This window comes from Helianthus annuus, chromosome 8 (genome assembly GCF_002127325.2).
Source record: "Helianthus annuus cultivar XRQ/B chromosome 8, HanXRQr2.0-SUNRISE, whole genome shotgun sequence".
Lineage (NCBI taxonomy): Eukaryota > Viridiplantae > Streptophyta > Magnoliopsida > Asterales > Asteraceae > Helianthus > Helianthus annuus.
The window spans coordinates 6,830,005-6,855,276 of NC_035440.2; the positions used below are offsets into that span (position 1 = coordinate 6,830,005).

A 25,272-nucleotide genomic window follows, 5' to 3' on the forward strand; every position below is an offset into this window, starting at 1 on the left:
TCGTAAGCTATAGCGAGTGCTAGTGACCGAACCGATGCCCTGACTAAACAGCATGGGTACTAGTATCGGTATTTGTTTTTATAGTTTTCTATCAATATAAAACACGTGAAGATATCCTTTTGGGTGTACCTCTTTTGGTTGCTATAAGAACCGAGCCGATACGGTGTTGATACTTTAACGAATTGAGTTGATGCCGACCGTATGGCCGCCGCGAAGCGCGGAAATCCCACTAGTTATCTACAAATAATAACACATCTAGGAACACCATAAAAAAGTTATCATACATATACAAAACACATATCTACTCGCTCCGCTACACACGTGAACATGTCGTTCACACGAACTTGTGAACATATCGACATATGCTCGTTTCGTTTTTAAGTGCAACACTCCTTTCATATTAAAATAAATAAATTCTTGTATAGTATGCCACACGCACGTCGATGGTTCATAGCAACGACACTATAAAACATGTCTAAGGTCCCTAATAATTCAAATCTGCATCGCACTACAATTATTTTGCAAAACAAAATCGAACGTATGGTGCCACTTGATAAGCACAAAGAAATACAAGAAAAAACCTATAAATAATCCTCATTAGTCATGCCTACCAAACTGAACATTAAGCCAAGTCACTTACACCGGTTTAAAGATCTTACCAGCTGGCCCAATCGCAAAAACACTTCGCAAGCGCCATCACATGAAATCACGATAGATGCATTCAGAGCTCACTTGTGCACAACTACCACCTCTTAAGCATATTCGGTACTAAATTGAAGGTTAAATAATGTATCTCGTCGACTCTCGGCACCCATGCGGATTTTAAACTCTTTTGCGAAAGCGTCCACTTTATCATCACTTTCATAATCCATCTCTCTGACACAGCGTCTACGAACTTTTTTCAGAATCTCCTTTGTTGGTTCAAATCCTGCAGTAACCTGCTAGCGGTGCATCATGTAGTTAATATCCCGATATATCAGTGATATATCGGTTATCGGTGCCCTGCCGAGATAGCGGTACAAAATATTGGTCAGAATATCAGTACCGATAATATCAGCGATATTTGGCCGATATAGGACCGATATTTGATCAATAAATCACCGATTTTCCCGATATCAGTACCATTCTTCTTATTTCTATCGTTCATTTTTCTTCTTATTGCTGCAATTAGTGTTTTAAGTCTTAATTGTTAGTTGTTACTGTTAAATGTTACTGTTTTAAGTCTTAGTCAGTTCTTATTTGTTACAATTGTTAGTGTTAAATTGCTATATATATAAATTTAGCATGATATTAAAATTACCGATATCCCATCGCGATAACCGATATCTCAAATATCGGTCCTTGACCGATATCCGATATTTTACCGCAATAACTACTTAGGGTGCATGATAGCATATATCATCAGTCAATCATAGCTTAAAACTTTAAACAAAAATTCATTACCATGTCGTTAATTGTTGAGAGTGAGGCTTGTAGATCTCGCTTGATAAGATGAGCATCGACTAGAAGCGCGTATGATTTTGCATTAGGCTTCACGCCTAAACTTACCAAGTGCTCAAACACTTTAACCGCTTCATCTCTCTGCAAAAATTAAACTTCATTTACATGCATAAGTTGTTCTTTTATGATATTTTAAAGAGTAAATTACAAAAATCATCCTTTATGTATGTCAGTTATTGCAAACTGTGTCCTTTGTCTTCAATAATTACAGAAAACGTACTCGATGTTTGCAAACCCTTGCAAGTTATGTCCTTTAGCCCTAACTCAGTTAATTTTTGTGGTTAAATCTGACCAAATGGACCCCACATGAGAGTAAAATGACAAAAATACCCTCATGTGAGGTCCATTTGGTCAGATTTAACCACAAAAAATTAACCGAGTTAGGGCTAAAGGACATAACTTGCAAGGGTTTGCAAATATCGAGTACGTTTTCTGTAATTATTGATAATAAAGGACACAGTTTGCAATCAGTGACATACATAAAGGACGATTTTTGTAATTTACTCTATTTTAAATGACATATTTGCATGCGCCAAATTGTAACCTTTTGTAGTTTCCCAAAAGCACACAAGAGAGCGTTATACGAATGGATATCGGGAGTCAATCCGAAACTTGATTCCATCGCACTAAATGTTTGATACGCTCGATCAACATCCCATATATTCGCACACCCTAAAATAACACAATTTAACGCAGCAACCGATTTGTACGGAGGATCTGCACGGCTCAAATTTTCCAATTGATAATAAACCTAAATAAGATAAGAGCGTCAAGTCAGCAGCGAATCGGAAGACAAAAAAATAAACAAAGCAAAAAGAGTAAAATGTCATTTTCGTCCCTGAGGTTTGGTCAGGTTTGCGACTTTCATCCAAATGTTTGTTTTTCCGCATATGGATCCAAAAAGTTTGAACTGTTGCCATTTTCATCTGACTTGTTAACTTTATCCATTTTCTCTGTTAAGTCAGGGGTATTTTCGTCTTTTTTGTTAACTTAAAGGGCAATCCGATCTTTTGAATACTTGTACATTATGCTAAATGCTGGTACATAAGGTGAAAAAGGTTGAATTGCCCTTTAAGTTAGTAAAAAAGACAGAAATACCCTTTACTTAACGAAGAAAAATGGATGGAGTTAACAATCCGAATGAAAATGCCAAGATTTCAATTCAAGCCTTTTGGACCCAGATGCGGAAAAACAAACCTTTGGGCGAAAGTCGCAAAACTGGCCAAACCTCAGGGACGAAAACGGCATTTTACTCGAGCAAAATAAAAAGAACGGATGTGCATACGTTATCCAAAGTTGCAAATCCATTCTTGGAGCATGCTACAACCAACGGATACAATGACGTAAACGGAGAAAACAACTCTTCTTCAGTTGCTTTCGGAGAATCTTTATAAGCTATTTCAAATTCGTGCAAAGTACTGAACGCTTTCTGCAAGTTACCGAACGAAGAATACGCAAATATTTTTGCCAGATAAGATTCGGGGCTGGGGACTTTTTTTTGACGTAAAGATCGTTTAAGGATTGCCCAAGAGCCATCTAAAAGCTTAGAGTTAAAATTTCGACCAGCAGTCGTTAACGTGTTTACGACTAATCCTTCATCTACGGAAAGTAACACGGGCGGCCTTGCGATTTCTCCACGAGCAATCCATTTTGCCATAAATTCGAGCCCGTAAAACGCCAGCTCACTGTTATCGGTGTCCGTTGCAACTTCCATGATGTAATTGCATAAGTTCCATGGTGGACATAAGGCTTTGTTTTGATCCATTTTCTTACATCTCTCGATTATCGAAACTAATGCATCCAGCCTTTTTGTGTTAACGCAGCTCCTGACACATTCGGTGAACGCTTGAACTGACAACATGTAACCGGATTTTAACGTTAAATCGATGTACTTTAACGCATCATCGATTTGATTTTGAGATAGCAGCAACTGAACAACAAGGTGGTAAGATTCTTCGTCCGGTAAAGCAGCCTTTGATTCTTTTCCAGTTTCGATCATCCTAATACATGAAACATCGATCGGTTTAACACATAGTCAAACGGCAACTCGAATACTTTTTACAAGTTGGAAGAAATTTCATATACTATTACAAAAATGCAGGTTCATAATAATACTATTTACAATACTATTATGCCTTTGTACTTATTTATTTTTCTCAAAGTGCGGACATAAATATTTTCTTTATACAATAATGCAACGTCCACACAAGAAGAAAATTTCAAAATATGAAAATAGCATTCTAACCTCTATTAGTTGTATGTAGGGGTGTAAACAAACCCAGAGGCTCGAGAGCTACTCGTTATCGGCTCGATTAAAAGCTCGAACGAGCCGAGCTTTAACGAGCTCGAGCCTAAAATAGAGCTCGTTTAGTTATCGAGCCTGAGCTCGAGCCTGAAATACAAAGCTCGTTTAGGCTCGCGAGCCTAAACAAGCCCAAACAAAAATTTATTTATTTTTTATATAATATAATAATAATGATGATAACGTTGGCGAGCCGAGCTCGAGCCGATCTTTGGCTCGTTTAAGCGACATTGAAGCGAGCTCGAGTCGAGTTTTTAGCTCGTCTGAGGTTGTTCTTAAAATAGCTCGAGCCGAGTCGAGCCGAGCTCGAGCTTTGGGTTTTACTCGCGAGCCGGGCTCGAGCTCAAATTAGTTGGCTCGAATCGAGTCGAGCTCGAGCTTCATAAAAACATGACGAGCCAAGCTCGAGCCCAGTCGAGCTCAGGCTCGGCTCGGCTCGTTTACACCCCTAGTTGTATGCTTTTGATCTTATGAGACAAACTTGTATTTACTAATGTAAAAGTGTCATTTCATCAATCAAATATGAAAACGGCGTAGGTTATTACGTATTATTAATCAACCATATATAAGAATAATATTATAATATTATAATATTATAATATGACTAATGATTACAAAGAGAGCCCAATCAAATCATATCTCCTAGCTATGGTAAGGATAGTTACAAACATACAATAGAGAATAAACCGTGAAAACACTCCTCTTTGTGAGAAAACTCTATCTAACCATTACAAAGCCCTAAATTCTAAACCCTAAGAAATAACCCCCTAAACTCTAAAAGCTAATCCGTAAACCATAAAGGCTAACGCTTAAAAGCTAAAAACCTATGCAGTTAACGCGGTAAAATATCGGATATCGGTCAATGACCAATATTTGAGATATAGGTTATCTCGGTGAGATATCGGTAGTTATAATATAATGTAGAATATGCAGTTAATATCGGTGATATATCGGTCCCTTAGTAAAATATCGGTGTCAAATATCAGTCAAATATCGGTTCCGATATTATCAGCGATATTGACCGATATACCACCGATATTTGACCGATATAACCGATGTATCACTGATATTTGACCGATATAACCGATATTCACTGATATATCACTGAATTGTTGGTGTTAAATTGCTATATATATAAATTCTGCATTATATTAAAATTACTTATATCCCACCAATATCTCACCGAGATAACCTATATTTCAAGTATTGGTCCTTGACCGATATCCGATATTTTACCGCATTAACTGCATAGATTTATATATATAGCAATTTAACACTTATAATTCAGTGATATATCGGTCAAATATCGCCGATAATATCGGTACCGATATTCTGACCAAACTTTTCCAGGGGACCGAAATGACCGATATATCAGCGATATTAACTACATAGCTAAAAACCAAATGCTAAAGCTAAACCTAAACCGTATAAGGTAATCCCTAAACTCCATAAAAAGTTCAGCAGTCTGAAAGAGTTTTCTTACGAATAGGGGCGCAGCTATTAAGGGCCCGCGCGGCCGGGGGGGGGGGGGGGGGGGGGTGTTTTCGCTCAGAAATCTCAAGCTTCGTCACTGCTTACGAAGGAAGAGTTTTCTCATGATCCTCTCCCACATACAATAAACTCTAACTAAGATGTGCTGTATATCTAAGAAAAGATCAGTTCTTTTGTCTTTACAATACTTCTTATACCTTTCAATGCACTTAAATTTACTCCATTATTTCCAAAACATATCCATACATACACAAATATAACAAAAAACCCAACTGCAAACAAACCAAAAACTGACCTATCAATCAACTTAACAGCAGCTTCAGCCTCTCTCCCCTCATACAACGCCTTAAGCACCAAATTAAACGACGCCGTATTCGCCTCAATCCTATAATCCTCCATTTGAGCAACAAGATCCAACAACTCACCAGCAGAAGCTCCCATCATCAAATTCGCCCTCAAATAATGATTATACAAACTCACATCAGGCTTATTCGGTCTCCCTTCTCCATCCAACGATCTAATCCAGTACTCAAACAACTGCTTTATATCACCCCACCTTTGTGACGTCATCCAGTCCGCAAACACGTTCATCATTGCGTCACCATCTAGGGTTTGCGACAGCGCCTCGATTCGTGACGAAGGGTGATTTGAAAACCCTAGTGGGATTAGAGACGGTGAGGCTGCTGATGATGAGATGTTAGGGTTAAGGTTAGGGTTTCGCCAGTTCTCGTTGTAGAGTGGGCTGCCGGTGGCGGGGTTAGGTGGTAGCGGCGTGGTGGTGGTGGTCGGAGACGGTGGTTGATCGGCTAATTGGGGGTTTTGAGAGAGGAAGGTGGAGGTGGTGATGAATTTGGGGGTTAGGGTTTTGGAAAAAGGTCGGATTTTGCGAGTGAAGATCGCCATTGACGCCATTGTTGTGGAGGTTTGAGTGTGATCAGAGAAGTGGGTGGTGTTGTTAGGGTTTTTGTTTTGGGTTTGTGAGTGAGAGGGTGAAGTGGGTCGATTGGGAGAAGGTTAGGGGGGTGTTTGGTGGTTTGTGAAAGTTGAAGGGTTGGTTTAGTCAAAAAGTAAAACAATTATTACATTTAAACACACAAATAAATTAAACATTTAAACACATAAATAAAACAATTTTTAACGACAAATTTCTTTTATTACCTGTTGTCTGTGGGACTTGAACTCAAGATCTCTCCCTCCCAATGTGTTTATCATCACTCCATTGGTACAACTAAAAGGGTTAACTTCTGTTTTGCTCCTTTTGGATTGGTCGTTTTAATGGTTTTACCCCTAATACTTTAAAAATGAGTTGACAAAGTTAATTCATGAGGCTCTTCCGTGGTGTCTGCTTTTCGCAGATGATATTGTGTTAGTTGTTAATAGTAAACAAAGCCTAAATGAGAGGTTGGAAGAGTGACGAGTAGCTTTAGAGGGCAGAGGTTTAAGGATTAGTCGATTTAAGACTGAGTACTTGTATTGTGACTTTGGTGGAGTAAACAACGATGAGGACACTCAGATCACCATTGACGGTCAAGTGGTTCTGCAGGTGACTAAGTTCAAGTATCTAGGATCGTTTGTTCAGAGGGATGGGGAGATAGATAGTGATGTTGCCCACCGCATCCAGGTTGGATGGTGTAGGTGGAGAGCTGCCACTGGGGTATTGTAACACCTCGAATTTTTGTGTCCAATAATGTGTTAACACGTGTCATTTGTTTACACGTGGCATTGATATTAAATAAAGGACTAATATTGACAAAACTTGAAAGTATATAAATTCGAGGGTTATAAACGTCAAACAAGGGTAAATATACTGTATAGTAGCCCTAAATAATGCTTGTATCTTCAAACGAATAAATCATGGATCGTACGGAAGCGAAACGCGGAAGAAAGTGAGAGATTACGAGCTACAGGGGTTAACTGTGTCAACATGTTTAATAATACCTCTGAGTGACCCTTTAACGCTCCCGAGGCTTTGTAACAGTATTATACGCTCACAAGAACATATTGTATAAATTCCGCGAAGTTCCGTTTTAAAACGAGAAAGTTATAATCAAATTCGTATAAGAAGGGTTAAAAGCGTCAACAATGAAAGTTAAGGCCTTCTGAATAATTAATAAACTAAATGGGGACTTAACAACGCGGGTAAATAACACGAGGTCCTTAGTTGTAATTAACCGAGGGCCAAACCGCAAAGTTACCCCTTCAAACCCGAAAGGTCAGGTAAATCATTACGAAAGATTTCGTTATTAATTACCAGATTCTGATAATCATTTCAAAAGATTTAAAATTTCTGGAAATCTAACCTCTCGCGACCCGCGTGAAGTTTCGGGTTAAGTTGAGGCGGGCCGCGAGCCACCTAAGATACGCGCCTGAAGTTTGAATCTCAGGCGACCCGCGTACAAATGCATGGGAACTCCCATGCGGGCCGCATTAGACGCCCAGATGCAGAATGTTTGTAGTTTCTTGCCTCTTGAGCTTGTGAACGATCAAAACGCCAATAAATGAGGCATGGGCACCCTATACTCGACCCATAGCTCTATGGGACACCTGCCCATCATCCATGATCAGTGTAGATTGTTGTGTAATGATCTTGAAGGCTTTGTTGCACTATAAATAGCCACATTGAGCTCATAACATTCACACAACTCAAACACTCAACTACTGATCATTCTAAAGCTCCCAAGCATTCCTCTCTGCTCTCTAAGCAAGATACAACTTCTGTAAGTCGTTCAAGTCCATTTTGGTCTTATATTTCCATAGATTTAGCTTATAAACTCAACCGTCGTAACTAACGGTTGTAATAACGATAATTCACAAATGGTCCAGTGAATTGTCGGATCAAAAGTAGTTTTGAGTTGGTATTTATGTGGGTAATAAACCCCTAAAAGGGTTCCCTCTGATCACCACTCTAACTATGTCAAATGTCGAGTCAAACGTGCACTTAAAAAGTCAACAGAAAGCTATTTTGCCGTTTTATACATAATCTATAATGAATACGTTATGAAACCTGTTTTGGCACTCATAAAATATGATATTAAGTATATAAACTTGTTTACGCTCGTTTGAATCGACCATTTGCTATATTGACCCGGTTCGGAGCCGAATGTCGCAAAAGTTTGACTTTTGCTTTGACTTCAGTTCTGACCCGTTTTAGTGAAGTATAGATATGCCTTAGGACTCTCTTAGGACCAGGTTACATGTTGGTATAACCCTCTGTGACCGGTTCATGAATTGTCCGAGTCTTTTACGCATTTCCGTTAATCGCCTAAAAGTTGACCGTAACGGCCTTTTGAAAATAAAACGAGTATTTCGGACACGTGAACGGACCAGAACCTTGCTTACTAAATTATAAGCATGTCCTTAAAGTTTCACGTCAATCCGAGGTCTAGAATGAGAGTTATGCTAAATAGCGCGATTAAAGTAAACTTTTGTAATAAACGGCGCAATTAGCATAACGCCCATCTAAACCAAGATTTCGTCACCAAAACTTTTACCCACTGTTATAAAATAATATTTTTGGAATTTTAAAGATTTTTAATAATTTTTACCTTGCTCATAACCTGCGGTTATGGCTACGGTTCGGTAAATACCGAATATGCCCTTTTCGGCCAAAACGTGAGTTCTACAAGGTCTTTTGACCCGATTCCAGTTGCTACTGATTTTAAATAATAAATAAAGTATTTTAGACTTTATAAACTGTTCGGGAAACTCAGATTTCCTGTAGAACTCGAAAAGCCCTTTTAAAGTCTTTAAAATGACCGAAAAGCCCCTACGGGGCGTAATATTAACTTAAACTCGTTACGGGCATCACGGAAGGTATCCTACTGATACCACACCCTCTTCAAGGCATATTGACCTAGGAAATAAGCGTAGGACTCTCATGGTTAACCGTTTCGCCTATTGCGCGCACGGTTCGGCATATGAAACTAGTTTTCATAAATTAGCCGATACGGGTCAAATTATATTATTTGGACCCCAAAATCCAGAGTGTGAACCTTAGACCTATATAAAACAAGTCTCTGAACTTGTTGGGTTAGAATCACACTCCATTCTCGGTTTTCGCCTTTTCGCGCGATTAAACCGTATTCACATATCGGAACCAACCGGTCTAGGCTACGGCCATTATAAAGACTCGTTAGGATTCTAAGAGGTTAATTAAAACCTTCGTTCCAGATTAGGAGCCCAGTAAAAGCTATCGGTGATTTAATCAAATTAAGGAAATATACTTGCAAAGGTAAATACTTTTAACTTATTTCCCCTATATGGGCTTGGGTTACGGTATGTTAATACCGCTTGATTGAGCATTATATTTTCCATCGCTTAGGTGGTTAATTAAATAATATGATCGGCTCATTTAAACAGTTTTGTTTCTTAAAAGCCTTTGGGGGGTTTAATGACCGTTGTCCCGGATATCCTTGGCATCATTTTACGAAATGGCCACGACCATCGACATCCCGGTGTAGGCGTACACCCGGTATACATTGTCGACATTAAATTAAAAGACGTAGCCGTTGGTTTTTATACTACGGTTTTACGCAATGTGGTGTGTCTATAAATCTTTAACCCGGCACGACCCGGACTACTGAACGCATAAAAGAACATGTAAAACGTTCACAAGATTATTATGATTTTCCCAAGTTATAAAAGAGTTTGTGCCTTGTGCATTCAAATCAATTTTAAATTAACATTTTCAAATGTGTCAGTTGAACGTATTTACCAGTGTAAACTGACGTATTTTCCCCAAAAGATTAAGTGCAGGTACTATACGAAATGGGCTGGTAATAGCTTCCTAGGCATCACGAATAGCCTCGCAAACTCGATGCCGTATCTGAATGAACAATATTTTTATTATTATTTTGATCCGCTGTGGATACCTTCGACTTCTGTAATACATTTGATATTATCACCAGAGGTTGAAGTATATATTTATCTTTAAAGCTTCCGTTGTGCATTTATATAATTGTGTGGTTTGACTATATTGTTGCCAACATCGTCACGGTAATCCCCCACCGGTGATACATGTGGAAAACGGGGTGTGACAGGTATTTTGCGATAGGAGGTTCTCAACAAAATTGAAAGGGAAATTTTATAGGGTTGTAATTAGACCTGCTATGTTATACGGAACCGACTGTTGGGCCATTAAGGAAGTACAAGCACGCAAGATGGAGGTGGCAGAGATGAGAATGCTAAGATGAATGTGTGGGCACACAAGGCTAGACCGGATAAGAAATGATATTTTTAGGGAGAGGTTAGAAGTAGCTAGTATATTAGATAAGATAAAGAGGGAAGATTAAGATGGTTTGGGCATGTGAAGAGGAGGCAGACGATAGAGCCAGTTAGAATGGTTGAAACTCTCGAGGTGGATGGGAGGAGGAGTAGAGGCAGACCCAAAATTACTTTTTTAGGGAGAGGTTAGAAGTAGCTAGTATATTTGCAAAGATTGCACCTCTCTGAGAACATGGTCCATGATAGGAGCTCGTGGAGACGTAGGATTAAGGTTAAGGATTCCTAGAAGAGGGTACAATTATGATTTTAGGTGTAGTGTATGGTCGTAGATATGTATCTATGTGCATAGGTTGTTTGTGTTGTTATATTTGTCTTGTTTACCATGCACTCTTTCACCACTCATGTTATATTGGTAGCTTCACACACACACACACACACACCTCATGTTCTATTTATTTCTTTCTTGGGTATTTTGGAGCCGATGGTCTCACTAGAAGCAGCTTCTCTATCCCTAGGGGTAGAGGTAAGGTGCGCCTACATCCCACCCTCCCCAGACCCTACCAATAGATTTGCTATTTGTGGGATTTTACTGGGTATGATTGATTGATTGATTCCTCCCTAATCTATGAAGCTCATCTCTATTTCAATCACCGCCCCTAACACCATCCAAATGTTTGTTAAGAAGAAGGGCAAACTAGTAATTTTACATGTAATGCAAGGGTGTTTTGGTAACTTTACAAATAAGAATTTAGTTGTTTATAACTAATCATTAAATTCATTTTTAACTCTCTTTCATCTCTTTCTCTCCTACTTATTCTTTGTAATACATTCTACCACCATTCCACCAACAACCATCACCACCATCAGCCACCACCACCTAAACCTAGTGGCTGTTGTCAAACCTAGATCAGCCCATTCTGCCGTCAATCCCTAAACTCTCTATTTCTCTCTCCTCGCCACCAATTACAACCCCTACCACCATAAGTTGGGCAAATCACCGCCTCAATATCATAAACCCTAGATCAGCCCACCCCCTTCTCTAATTACAGATCTGAACAATAAAACCCTCACCAAAAAACCACCCTACGCCACTCCACCATCCCCCATTCCCTCTCTCACACAAATGACCACAACTTCCACCACTAAAGTTTCAAGTAAACCATGATCACCATCGCCGCCGGACCTACCTATCACCACCAATCTTGTTTTTGGTTTCAAATGGTGTTTAAAAATCTCGTTTGTGGTTTCAAATATTGCGTGTAGAACTGCTCTAGGGTTTTTAAATCTTCCCATGGATTTAAATAACGAGAGTTAACTTCAGCATGTGGTGGTGGTAGCATATGGTGGTCGGTTGAGGGATGGGTTTAGGAATCTAATTTATATGTGTTTAATGTCTAATCTTATGCATATTTGATCGTTTATACGTGTGGAATTGGATAACTATGAGAAAATGATATTTTGCAGGTTAACCACAAAGATTAGATGTGTTTTAGGGGATGTTAATGTATTGCAAATAAAGATATTGGAAGATGGCATGATAGAGGGTTGAATTACGAAGACGTGGGCGAAAACGATGAATAAAACGAAGCTAAAACGAAGAAGTTATGAAGAAAACAATTTTAGAAGGAATCTGTCAGCAGTAGGCTACGGTAGAAGACCGTAACCTGCGGTCCGACGAGACAAAAGGAGCAGAATCAGTGTACCGTAACCTAAGGTGCTAGGCCGTAGGCTACGTTATGATTTCCGGAAAAGTGCATGAATTTTAGTTTTAAAGGTATTAAAGGATGCTTGTAAACCCTAGTCGAAGGAGGACTTCGTGGAACGATTTTGGAGCACAAGATACACTTTGGGAGCTTAGTTTTCATCAATAATCATCATTCCTTTCATCAAATCCAAGAGACTAGAGATTTAATTCATCTGTATATCAAGCTTTTGATGGTCAACCGAGCGAGATGAGTGGCTAATCTCTTAGTGGTTTCCTCCGGATGGAGGATTCTTGTAAGTGAACCGAAGTTTTGTGTTTGAACTTTGTTGGAATCTTGTAATCTAAACATTCGATGCTTTTTACCAGTTGATCTGATTTGATTGATTGTAAACGATTGTTTTTGCTTTAATTCTTAATTCGAACTCATTCAATTCCCGATATTTCTAGTAATTGGGATACATTTGATAAGGGTTAGGGTTGGTAATTGCAATTGGTAATTCATATGATAACCTTCCATTGTATGCAACTGAAGTAAGTAGTTTTTGGTTAATCACAATCAGTAAATCAGATTATACAATTATGTCTATGTAATTGTAAACAATCAAACACGTAGCTGAAGTTTGTTTTGAATCTAAAATCTGGAGAACCATTGTTTTCTCCAACTGTTTACAACTCAATTTAGTAATTCGTTAGTTAAATCAAACAAACAAATAACCGAGTTTACAATTTTTGCAATTAGTTTCCGATACTTAGTTCATAACACTTTCCACCATACTCCTTTGGTTCGATACCATATTTACTCTATCTACATTGTTTATTTAGGTTTTTGCATGACACTCACGACAGTCATCAAAATGGCGCTGCTGCCGGGGAGTCGTGCGCAAAGTGTTTTGTGTTAAGTGTTTTCAGAAAATAATAAAAAAAAAAATCCAAAATAGTGTTTACTTTGTTTAGTTCAGAATTACGCGAGGTTTTCTTGTTTGTGCTTGTGCAGGTGAGCTTGGACGTGTATGCATCATACGCGGAAATCCGGGAAGTCTTCACCGCTAGTGTTCGATTCAAAAATTGTGAGGACAGTTCGGCAGACCCGAGTGTTGCATCGAGAAAACAAAGTTCTACAATATACAACACTGATACTCAAGTCAATGGAAAACTCAAGCAACCAAGAGAAGCAAACCGAAACCTCACTTCCACAAACCCAATTCACACCAAGCCTACGCAACCTTCACCGAACACCTCTATACCATCTCAACCACCATCACAATCAACTCAACTGGCTACTACTCAACTACCACCAATGCCTCCACAACCGTTTCCCAATCTAGACAACCTACCACCATTCTCAAACCAGCCAACATCTTCCTAATACCCAGTCTTCACCCAAACCTTTAATATCCAACATTCTTCACCATATGCGAGGATTGTTGCTGATGAGAACCTGGTTCCACCAAACCAAACGCAACCCGTTAACTCATCCACCTCAATTCCCTTACCGATCCAACCTTCACATTACCACCTAGCTCAGCAACAACAGTTTCCCATGTTCGATCAAGGGAATAACTCAAGGGAGTTTGTTGAAGGTTACGACGAATACGAGATATATCAGGGTACTTAAGGTAATAGGCAAGTGGTGAATGCGGGAAGTTACGAAAGATACAACACATGATATGGTTTTTAGAAAGAGGGAATTCGGGTACGTCCGGGTACTAACAACATGTTCATCAACCTGCGCCAATCAACCAACAGCCGATTCATACAAGGCCAATAGACATTCCGTTACCACCACGGTTACCTCAAATGCCGGGTCAACAAAGGCCACTCCCAAGAAATCTAATTCCACCGGTTAACAACTTCGAGGGTATCCCGAGACGATATGATCAAGGACCGGTACGGATGATTGAGAGCCATTCTAAACCCGTAATTGCTAACAACCCATCACTGGTTGTAATACCTCTGTTACGCGATCGTTCTTTTGAGGTTACAGCGCAGTCCATCCAAAGTCTACCCAAATACCATGGATAACCGAGGAACCATACTTGCATATACTCGCTTACGATGCCCGTTGTCTCATAAAGAGGTAAACAAACAGTCCCTTAGCCTTCAAACCTTTTGTGTGACACTTAGTAGTTACTTAGTAAGTTTGGCCTTCTATCCAGTGGCGGATCTAAGAATTTTTTTGTACTTTGGTGGTAGTTGGTGGGATGGCAACGTATATGTTACTATCAATGTTTTAAAAACCGGTTTAAATCGACTGGTTAAACTGGATGCCGGATGCTTGGCCGGCACGAATCATACCGGTAAACTAAGGAAACGGCAAGGAAGTTGTACCGCCGGTTAGTTGGTTATACTGGTTTAAACTGGTATAGCGGTACCGGTTCATACCGGGCCAAAGGTCAAAATTTTGAACTTTTAATTTTTAGGTGTCTAAAAAGGTGATTATATACCTTCTTAGTTAAAGTGTAAAACTTAGCGCCTTCGATTGACTATCCACGTCGATCAAACTTCTTCCTCACTCAAAGATAGAAAATCATTGGGTTTTTCAAATTAAATTCTTTAACCGATCATCCAGGTTTACCTTCTTTTGACTTCTGTTCAATCATTCATGTTTTTATTTGTTATAGTGTTTGCTAATTGCTATATAATGGTATTTAATCATGAACTTTTGGATAATCTTTTGGTTATGGATTAACTTTTAGAATATATTTTTTTTATTACAGAATTGATGTAGTTTTGGATTATTTTTTTGAGTAGAAATTATATTTTATGTAAAGTAAACTGCAATTTTACCCCTGGGATTTAGGCCAATTGGCACTCTGACCCCTCTAACGAAATAATTGCAATCCCCCCCCCACCCACAACGTTGGTGTTATGTTGCACTCTTACCCCCTGACATCCAACTCTGTCAAGTCAACGTTTGTGTGACTGTTAATAACGTGTGAAAAGTCGTTTCTGCCCCTATCTTATTAAAATTATATAAAAAATCAAGAATATTACATCAAGTTCCTCATCATCAGTTCATTCTTCATTCCCAGTTCATCAATTTCATCACCACCACCACCTCCTTCTCCTCTTCTGACCACCACCACCACCTTCTCCTCTTCTGACCACCGCTACCATCAACTTAGCCACCACCTCCTTCCTATTCCAAACCCTAACCCTAGCCGCCTACAGTGGCGAATCTGCCACCATCGGAAAACTGAATCAACAAAATACTCATCCCACCACTCTCTCTATCTCTCTCTCATTCACAACAGCCGCAAGAACAAATCGACTATCCACCATTTTCTTGTTCAATTGTTCAGCATTAGTTTAAGAAGAAGAAGAAGAACCCCCAACTTACTCAAGATTGCCAGCCATAATCCAATTGGGTCAGTGTTGTAACTTTAACAAAACCCACATTATACTAAAAACCCCCAAATATCCCAAAACGTGCAACTTCTCATTGATTGGGTATTAAAAGCTCAAACAGCAACATAATACTAAACATTAATCCAACAAAAAGGACATGAATTTCTAAGTTTGACTCATGATTTCATAATCAATCAAGAATACCCAAAAACTAGGGTTTTAAAGAAGAAGAAGAAGAATCAGCAATCAACGCCATCTTTTTACCATTGGATAGATATTCTTGACACAACGGCGGCGAGTGTCCAGCAGAAGCAGCGGCGGCGAGTGTCCAGCAACGTAAGTGCCTTGCGGAAGAAGTGGCTTGTGGTCGGAGATGGGTGGTGGCTTGACGGCGACGGTTGAGAGTGAAGATGATCTGCCATTGGAGTTGCTAGACTTATGAGAGATAAATAGACTAAAGAGCTTGTTGTTGTTAAGTATATTGAAAGAGGTGAAAAGGTCAGTTTGTTGGAGATGATGTTCTTGAATCTGAGATTATAAATAATAATAATAATAATAATAATAATAATAATAATAATAATAATAATAATAATAATAATAATAATAATAATAATAATAATAATAATAATAATGGGGTAAGATTACCAAAATACCCTTACCTATAAGGGTCAAACAACTGTTGACTGACGGAAGGGGGTAAGAGTGCAACAAAACAACAATAGGGGGGGGGGGTGTAAATTTCAATTATTTCGTTAGAGGGGGTCAGAGTGCCAATTGGCTTAAACCCCAGGGGGTAAAATTGCAGTTTACTCTTTTATGGATTTATAGAGTTAATTAGTTTACACGGTTGAACCGCCCGGTACAACCCGGTTCAATCGATTGAACCATTTCCGAGTCTAACCCGGTACGATTAAAATATTGTTTTTAAAAAAATTGGTTACTATGGTGATAGTTGGTATGAGCACGGGAGGGTATCGCTTGTAAATAGGGGTTGCCCCTACCCCTTGACGCTCCGACGGTAGTGTAAATTTTAGAAACAATGGCGTTTTATTGATTTGGTTACCCCCTTTTTTAAACATTGTCCCTATAACATATATAGGATGCAACAAACACGGGTAATACGAAAATATAACAAACCCATAGAACGGGCCTTCACTGCCTTCACTTGTCAGCTACTCTCCTAAGTGCTCCACTCCCACATTGCATCAAGCCCAACTCTGCATCAGTCCAGATAGCCCAATCCACTGCCCTGTATATTAAAAAAAGAGTTAACTTTCGTTTTGCTCCCTATGGTTTGGTTACTTTAACGGTTTTGCCCCAATCATTTAAAAACGACCATTTTCCTCCTTAATGTTTTGATCTTGTCTCCTGTTTGCTCCCCGGCTCTAACTCCATCCATATTGTATGTTAACTGAAAGAGTATTTTTGTAATTTCAAGTTAACATACAAGATTCAAGTACCCTTAAGTTATACTTGAAATTACCAAAATACCCTTCAAGTTAACAAACAATATGGATGGAGTTAGAGCCGGGGACCAAACTGGCGACAAGATCAAAACATCAAAGAGGAAAATGGCTGTTTTTAAATAATTGGGGCAAAACCGTTAAAGTGACCAAACCATAGGGAGTAAAACAGAAGTTAACTCTTAAAAAAATACAAGTAAACATACAACAAACAAATAAACTATGATGTATTTAGTTAAATTGGAGGATTTTTTAAATCTGCCACTAGGTATGAGCATGTTGAGCCAGTTAGGAGTTGGGATGACGGTCAAGACATACGAGGTTGTAGATGCGAATGTTGAGGGTTAAAGTAATAATTCTATGACACTATAGTTATCCCTTGTTTTGGGTACATGTAGTTTGGGTACTCACTAGTGTCGAGTGAAAACAGGACCGACTCAACCTTTATGGAGGCCCGAAGCGAACACTAAAAGTGGGGCCCTTTCTATAAATAAGATCGGGGCAATAGCGGCGACTTATTGGGTGTCGGCCCTATTGCTAGGTATTTCTTGTAGTGTATGGTGCCTAGCAAAATGGTTGGGTTGGGTGGCAGGTCAAGGCAGTGGTGAAACCAAAACTTTTAACTGAGAGGTCGTAATAGATTTTTTATATTATGAAAATATGATAAAAATCTTTGACAAAAATTTTATGAAATACTGATGCAAACTAAAATGATAGATAAACAATACTATCAATAAATCAAATAAAAATCTCGGTGGGATCGGCCTTTTGTGCTTTTTTGTAACGAAGACATCGAATCCGTGGATCACTTGTTCACTAGGTGCATCACGGTCCATCGGGTTTGGAGTAGATTCAGTGAGTGGGTTAAAATACAGCCTATTTTTGCCTTTTCGCTGAACGATATTCTTGATATGCATAAAAGTTTTAACGGGGATAAGATAGCAAAGGAGATTGTTCGAGGTCTTGCCATGGTTACCTGCTGGTGCTTGTGGAAAGCGAGGAATGCTAAGGGTTTTTTTTTTTTCCAATGGGATAGGCAACGGGGATCATATTTCTGGGGAGGTCAAATCGCTTAGAGGGTGTTTGGGGTTCCCTTTTTTAGGAAAAAAGGACTTTTGAAGGGAAAAAATTTTGAGGGTGTTTGGATTTCCTTTTTAAAGGCAAAAGTCCTTTGCAAAAGCTAGAAGTCAGGTTTTTCTGACTTATTTTTTCCAAAAGGACTTTTGGAAAAGTTGAAAATAAGTTAAGCCAAACATGCCCTTAGTTTCTTTTGGTTAAAGAATAGGTCTAAACATTGTAACTTGAGTTGGAGTGAGTGGTACAAGTACCTTCTGTATATGTTGTAATTGGGTTATGGTGCGGTCCTACGTTTTTTGGTCAGGCCGGCCATTTTCTTAATAAAGTTTACCTTTCAAAAAAAAAAAATAATAATAATAAAAGGAAAATAAATACTAAGTTTTGGTATCCTGTATTTATTGAAAAACTAATAATAATTATTAATTACTAAAAAAAGGAAGTGATTGACTAATTGTAAATGACAGCTCGCAGGGAGTGATCATTATATCTTTATTTCTGTTTCCCAGCACATACCATCTCATGCCTTCGTCTTCTTCTTTCTCTCTGCAATACTAATAGGGAAAACCCTAATTAAATATGGAGGCCCTTTGAAAAGGGTGGCCCTAAGCTACTGCTTTAGTATAATTACCTTAAAGCCGACCCTGAGTGAAAAATTGTGTAGGACAATAGGAATTTCATAAGTTAAACGAGCTCGAGCCTTTCATAAGTTAAACGAGCTCGAGCCTAGTTGAGCTCAAGCTCGGCTTGTTTGCACCGTTACTTTCGAGAACCTTAATCGGTTTTGCATTATTTGAATTCGAATCTGTTCTAATTTGAATTTAGTTTTAAAAATGTCAAACCCGAATGACCCAAAATCCTATTCCACAAACACTCCTAGTTATTTTTTTTTATTTTGTTTGAAGATAAATGTTGGATGTTGGAATTTCTGGAAAAAATAAATGTGATTTCTGTAAGAATGCATAACATCTGAAAATAGAAGTTTGCCAATGAAATAATACAAGACCTTCAATGGAGGTTCAAAGTAAGAATCATTAAATAATTATTAATAAAAGGCGAACCACTTTTTAGCCATTAAATCATGTTAGGATCCAATAAATGATTGATTGAGATCTTTAATCAATTCACTCCATGAATTATATAAAATCTTGGTGTTTTTCTGTCTACTAATGATCATGATCAGAGGGCAAAAGTAATTTATTTGGTTGCTAAGTGTTTATTAACCCCATACATAATAAGCCAATAATCACACCTTAAATTAACATAATACCATTTGTACTCGGTACATAATGGACGACATTACCGATGATTGATTTTCTGGTGCATTGACAGCCCAATGATCTTTTAATATGGAGGTCATGGGTTCGAGTCAACAACTTTTAGACCATGTGTAGTGGTAAGGGTGAATAATGCCCCCATCCTTGGGCGTTTTCCGTCATGTGGTAGTACAGTCAGCAAGGGGCATTATTGAGCGTTTTTCTAAAATGGGTGTAGTGGGACGTGAGCATTATGTTAAAAGGGTGTAAAGAATTAAATAAAAATAAAAAAAACCAACAAAAAAAGCTATTGGACTAAAAAAGGAAGATTATTGGCCAACTCAAAATGTTCAAAGCGTGATTTGAATCACACGAAAAACAAGCCAAACACGCCCAAGGGGTGGATCCCCGGCGTGATTTGGCGTTTTCAGGCGCAAAAAAACGCCCCAAATGGAGCTACTACGGTGATCTTACAATATATTAAACACTTTGTTTCCATATTATATTCCCACAATCAAGGTAGCAATTATTATTTCACAAAAGCAAAAGCAAAACCAAAAGAAAACGAAATTGGAGTGGACGGCAAGAAAACGAAAAGCTGAAGACTTCTTGGTCAACCACACTTTTTTCTCTTCACTTAATTTCACAAACATTTCAAAGTAAGTGAAAGTTAGAGTATAAATTTCCTCAAAATTTGGTTAAATGTCTTAGTCAACTAATTTAATATAAGAAATAAATAAAGTAAAATGATTTTAGATCTTATGTATACATACATAGTAGTTCCAGTGGGTTTCGCTTTAGAAGCGTATGAGGGGATAAGAGGTATTTTGTGTCCATTTATGCATGCAAACTTAAGCAATCAATTTGGTTACACATTCTTGTTTTTTTATTAATTCCAAAAGGATGTAATAGATTGATGACATCCTCATTTAGGTTGCTATCGGAGTATCGGGTGGTGTTGGTGTTTGCAGTCAACCAGACACGAACCTGAAAATATTGTCAGCCATATAAGCTCAAGCATGAAAAGTGTAGCCGCGTGTTAACAGGGGCGGACCTAGCTATGGTCCAGGCGTAGCACGGCTACGGCTCAACTTTTTTCTGGTAGTGTAATTTTTTTTTTTCGATTTTTATATTAAGGACACCCCTAAACAACTATGAGGACCCCCCCTCAAAAAAAATTTTACAAACCAATAATAAGCCCAATTAGAAACTAAATAATAAGCCCAACTAACTAAATAATAGCACATTAGATTAGCCCAAATCGAATCGGCCCGGAATTTTTGAACAATGCTTGGTTTGTGCGGTCGAAAAGGATTTTTTACGTGAAGTAAAGACGACGATGTGATGGAACGATTTCAAGCTATGAAAAAAAAAAGAGAACAAATCTATTAGGTAAACCTAGAGAGCCAACATTTTATTACCCCAGATAAATAAAGACCCCACCTCCAACAAGGTGCTAGAGAAGTATCAAAGTACAGGCCCCAAATTTAAAACCATATGTTCTTTTCTCTTTGTAACTTTTATATTGTTTTACACTTTCGGTTATAAAAGTGGCATCTATATATCTTCATATTCAAAACCATGATCAACTGCTCCTTCTAAGCTTTTAACTTCTATAGCTCTTTTTTTTTCAGTTCAGATTTACACCATTTTATATAAAATATCATGTCTTCCATTGAAGATGTGAAGCACTTGCAGATTCCTCTCCAAGAATTATCAGATGCGACTAACGCATTTTCTGAAGCGAATTTTCTTGCAAGGGGTGGATTTGGGATGGTCTACAAAGGCGTATCTGCTAAACATGGCAACATCGCCATAAAGATATTGGATCCTGGGCTAGGCCAAGGAGACAAGGAATTCCGAACAGAGATCGCTTTACTCTCGGTTTATAAACATGAAAATATCGTCTCACTTCTTGGATTTTGTGACGAGGATGGGAAGAAGATACTTGTTTACAAGTATGAAAGCAATGGGAGTCTAGACAAACATTTGGAGCGCAAAGATCTAACTTGGATCCAAAGGCTTCAGATTTGTCTAGATGCTGCTCGTGGATTGCAGTATCTTCATGATGATGTTGAACCTCATCGTAGGATTCTCCATCGTGACGTCAAAAGCTCCAACATTCTTTTGGATGAGAACTGGAAAGCTAAAGTCTCTGATTTTGGGTTGTCCAAAATGGGTCCAACGAATACTCAGTCTACCTATCTAGTCACTAGAGTGTGTGGCACGCCTGGATATATTGATCCAGACTACCTGAATACCGGTTTTCTCACACAAAAATCTGATGTTTACTCTTTTGGAGTAGTGTTGTTTGAGGTTCTATGTGGAAGGCTATCACGTGTTACAAAGTACAACGACAAGCGTGAATATTTGATTAATTTGGTCAAAATACATCGCGGAAGGAAAACATTAGATGAGATCATTGATTCCAATATACGGAAACAGATAAAGAAGGCTTCGTTAGTTACGTTTTCAAGCATTGCCTACCAATGTTTGAAAAGCGGAAATGAACGTCCAACAATGAAGAAGGTCGTGAAACAACTACAGAAAGCTCTTGATGAACAACTAGTAAGTTGTTGCGGTAGCATAAGGGTTTTACATTTTTCTTTCTTTTCCATCAATTTTTTATACATTTTTTTAGTAAATAACATTATGTTTATACTATTTATACGAATGTATAGCTATATTTTGTGTACTATTTATATGAACGTATAGTTATATACATGGTTGTAAAAAACAAGGTTTCCAAGGCCGAGTACTCTCCGAGTAGTCGCTACAAGGTAGGCTGCCGAGCCGACTTTCTTCGAGTCCGCCTAATTACTCGGAGTCGGTCAAACGCGGCCAACCTCGGCCAGAATTGGATCTAGTAGGTCAACTCGGGCCTAGTTTGACTTAAATAATAATAAAACATAATTTCTATGCCCATCATATTAAATAATAAATATCATTTTCACGTATTTTTGTTATAAATATTGGTAAATTTATGCTATTTGACATATATTTAACCTCCAAAAAGTAATTTCTTTATAAATTAACATGTCCGAGTACTCCCCGAGTACTCTCCGCCTAGACCGAGTACTCTCAACTCCCCGGTCGACCGACTAGGGAGCGCCTAGCGACTTTTGCAACCATGGTTATATATAAAAGGTATTGTAAATAAAAAGAAATCAATAATTAACAAATGTAAAACAAGTCAAGCTCCATCGTTACTGAGACATGCTCAAGTTCTTTTAACTTAAATAAGCCAGTTTGAAATTCAATCTCACTAACATTAATTGTGTTTTTATTTGCGAATTAAATTTTTTTGTTTCATGAATGGTATTGATGCAAAACTATTGTTATTGTGATCTATTGGTTATAACTTGTAAAATATGATAAGAGTTCTTAGTTTTACGAAACTTTGTGAATTTTTAATCAGCTTGACGGTGATGGTAAACGCTTGAAGACTTTGGCGCTTGAAAATGAGAACCCAGAATCTAAACCAAAAGTTGAAAGAAGTACAAGCAAGAAAACAAAAAACAGTGTAAAACTACCGGAACCACCCAAACAAGATTACATTCATGTTAGAGCAAGAAGAGGTCAGGCCACTGGAAGCCACAGTCAAGCAGAAAGGGTAACATTTTGAACTTTATAAAATAATTTTAGTATATTTATAAAGATCAAGATTCTTGTGTAGCTATCATTTTTTCGGCCGAATTTTGACAGAGTATATGAATATATCATCAGGTTAGAAGAGAGAAGATAGAAGAAAGAATGAAAATTCTTCAAGATCTTGTCCCTGGTGGTAATAAGGTGTGATTTATTGTTCTTGTTCCGTTGACTCTATTTTATTTAAATAATGGATTTTAATAATCCTAACTATTAGCCGTTAGTCAGCAACGATCCCAACTTAAAAAATAACTAGTGGTGATCCCACCTTTTCATATATTGTAAACCAATGGACTTTTACTAAACTGAAAAGGATAAGGAGACAAAAAGAAATCAAGGTGCTGTTAGTAAAGGTCCATTATTAGTTTACAATATGTGAAAAGGTGAGACCACAAATGGTTTTTTGAAGTTGGGACCGTTGCCGGCCAACGGCTAATAGTTTGGATTATTAAAATCCATTATTCCTTATTTAAATAAGTAAATTTATAAGATTTCCATCATGACATGTGAAACTCGTTCAAATGGTTTAAGTTATTTAATCATGTGCAAAATCTTTCTCATTGATCTGAAATTAGAACAGACAACAGTATTCCATTTTAGAATAAATCCACATGGAATTAGGTAAAAACTTTAATGGTGGAGATGATGAAGGCTTGTTGAGAGTCTATAAAAAAATGTTTTAAAAGATTCTAAAACTTTCACTCATTGATGTTCAGGTTACTGGGAAAGCACCATTGCTTGATGAGACAATTAACTACATTCAATCACTACAGCAACAGGTCGAGGTAAGCATATAATGTTTGTGTCAAATTGGATTTGGATTAAATACTTGTGGAAATTTCGATCCATTTATTTATGAACTGGTACATTTGGGTTGCGTTTTATTTCTTACGGGTCAAATGAGTAAAATATACTGAAATGATCAGCCAAATCAGTAAAATAAATTAGGCAAATTGGATTTAAATAATCCCAAGTCACTGTTATTAGCCAATAATAATCCCAACTCATTTAATCACCAATAATAATCCGAACTATTCACTTTTGTTTGTAAAATACTCCCAGTTAAAAAAACACTAACTAGGTTAAAAATTTGCTGATGTGGCTTGCCACGTCACCTGCCACATCAGTTGCCACGTCATCAAAAATGCCACATCAACTGCCACATAAGCTGCCACGTCATTAAAAATGCCACATAGACTGCCACATCAGCTGCCACGTCATCAAAAAATGCCACATCAACTGCCACGTCATATGACACATCAGCTAAAAGGGCCACATCAGATGCCACATCAGCAAATTTTTAACCTAGTTAGTGTTTTTTTTAACTGGGAGTATTTTACAAACAAAAGTGAATATTCAGATTATTATTGGTGATTAAATGAGTTGGGATTATTATTGGTCAATAACAGTGAGTTGAGATTATTTAAATCTAATTTGCCAATAAATTATATTAAAAGGGAATATGTCAACTAGGTTGAAAATTGCCGCGACACCACCCAAAGCCCGTAAACCTTATCGCCCTTGACCCATTACCCTACCCTACCCTTCCATTTTCCATGTCTAGGATTAAGTTGACTAATTCTTCGCTTGCTTTACCTAACAAGTCAATTTTGGTGTTTCAGTTTGGTCAACAATCGTTCGACATGGTTGAGGTGTCGTTTGCTTCACAACCCACAAGGGAATATAGTAACGGATCATCACTAGAATGGTTGCGCATGAAAATCGGTGGCATCGCTGAAAGAACAACAATATTTCATCAATGGCAATAAATACTCACTAAAAGAGGCCATGAAATAGGTAGACTTTGATATCTAAATTGAGCTAATGATTTGGAGATTACCGGAAAGAAAAGGCTATATATGTTTAAACTAAATATATATCCATATTTTCGTTTTACAAGATGAATGTGTGTATGTAAGCATGTATTTTTTTTTTTTGCTAATATGTCTGTTTACTCGCAAACAACTTGATGAAATTGTTGTCAGTGGCGGATCCAGAAAATTTTTTCACCGGGTTCCTTTTGGTAGATTCTCACTAATTTTTCCAAATCATACAAGGTTTCCATTAATTTTTCCATTTTTTACCAAACCGAGGGAGTTCCTGGGAACCCCCAAAACACCCCTGGATCCGCCCCTGATTGTTGTCCAATTTTATTAAAAACTAGAAACATAATGTGCATTGAAATCTATTTCAAGAGTCAAATAAATTTCAATCCATTTTACACTTGAAGGTTTGAAGTTTCCAAGCGTATGTGTCCAAAAC

At 37.9% G+C, this 25,272-nt stretch overlaps 2 protein-coding genes across 2 annotated transcripts; one reads left to right on the top strand and one right to left on the bottom strand.

The window, feature by feature from the left end:
• Positions 1–374: 374 nt before the first annotated feature.
• LOC110871909 (pentatricopeptide repeat-containing protein At1g26460, mitochondrial) lies at positions 375–6,291 on the bottom strand. Its single transcript, XM_022120663.2, has 5 exons — positions 5,589–6,291; positions 2,786–3,500; positions 2,045–2,251; positions 1,444–1,581; positions 375–938 (listed from the first exon to the last, which is right to left on the bottom strand). Exons 1-5 carry the CDS (start codon positions 6,203–6,205, stop codon positions 753–755), a joined length of 1,863 nt encoding a protein of 620 aa, XP_021976355.1. The 5' UTR covers positions 6,206–6,291; the 3' UTR covers positions 375–752.
• A 14,551-nt stretch (positions 6,292–20,842) lies between these two features.
• On the top strand, positions 20,843–24,979 carry LOC110871908 (probable receptor-like protein kinase At5g38990). The gene is made up of 5 exons (XM_022120662.2): positions 20,843–21,930; positions 22,781–22,975; positions 23,089–23,154; positions 23,727–23,795; positions 24,633–24,979. The coding sequence occupies exons 1-5, from the start codon at positions 21,028–21,030 to the stop codon at positions 24,777–24,779; spliced, it is 1,380 nt and encodes a 459-aa protein (XP_021976354.1). The 5' UTR covers positions 20,843–21,027; the 3' UTR covers positions 24,780–24,979.
• The last annotated feature ends 293 nt before the right edge of the window (positions 24,980–25,272 follow it).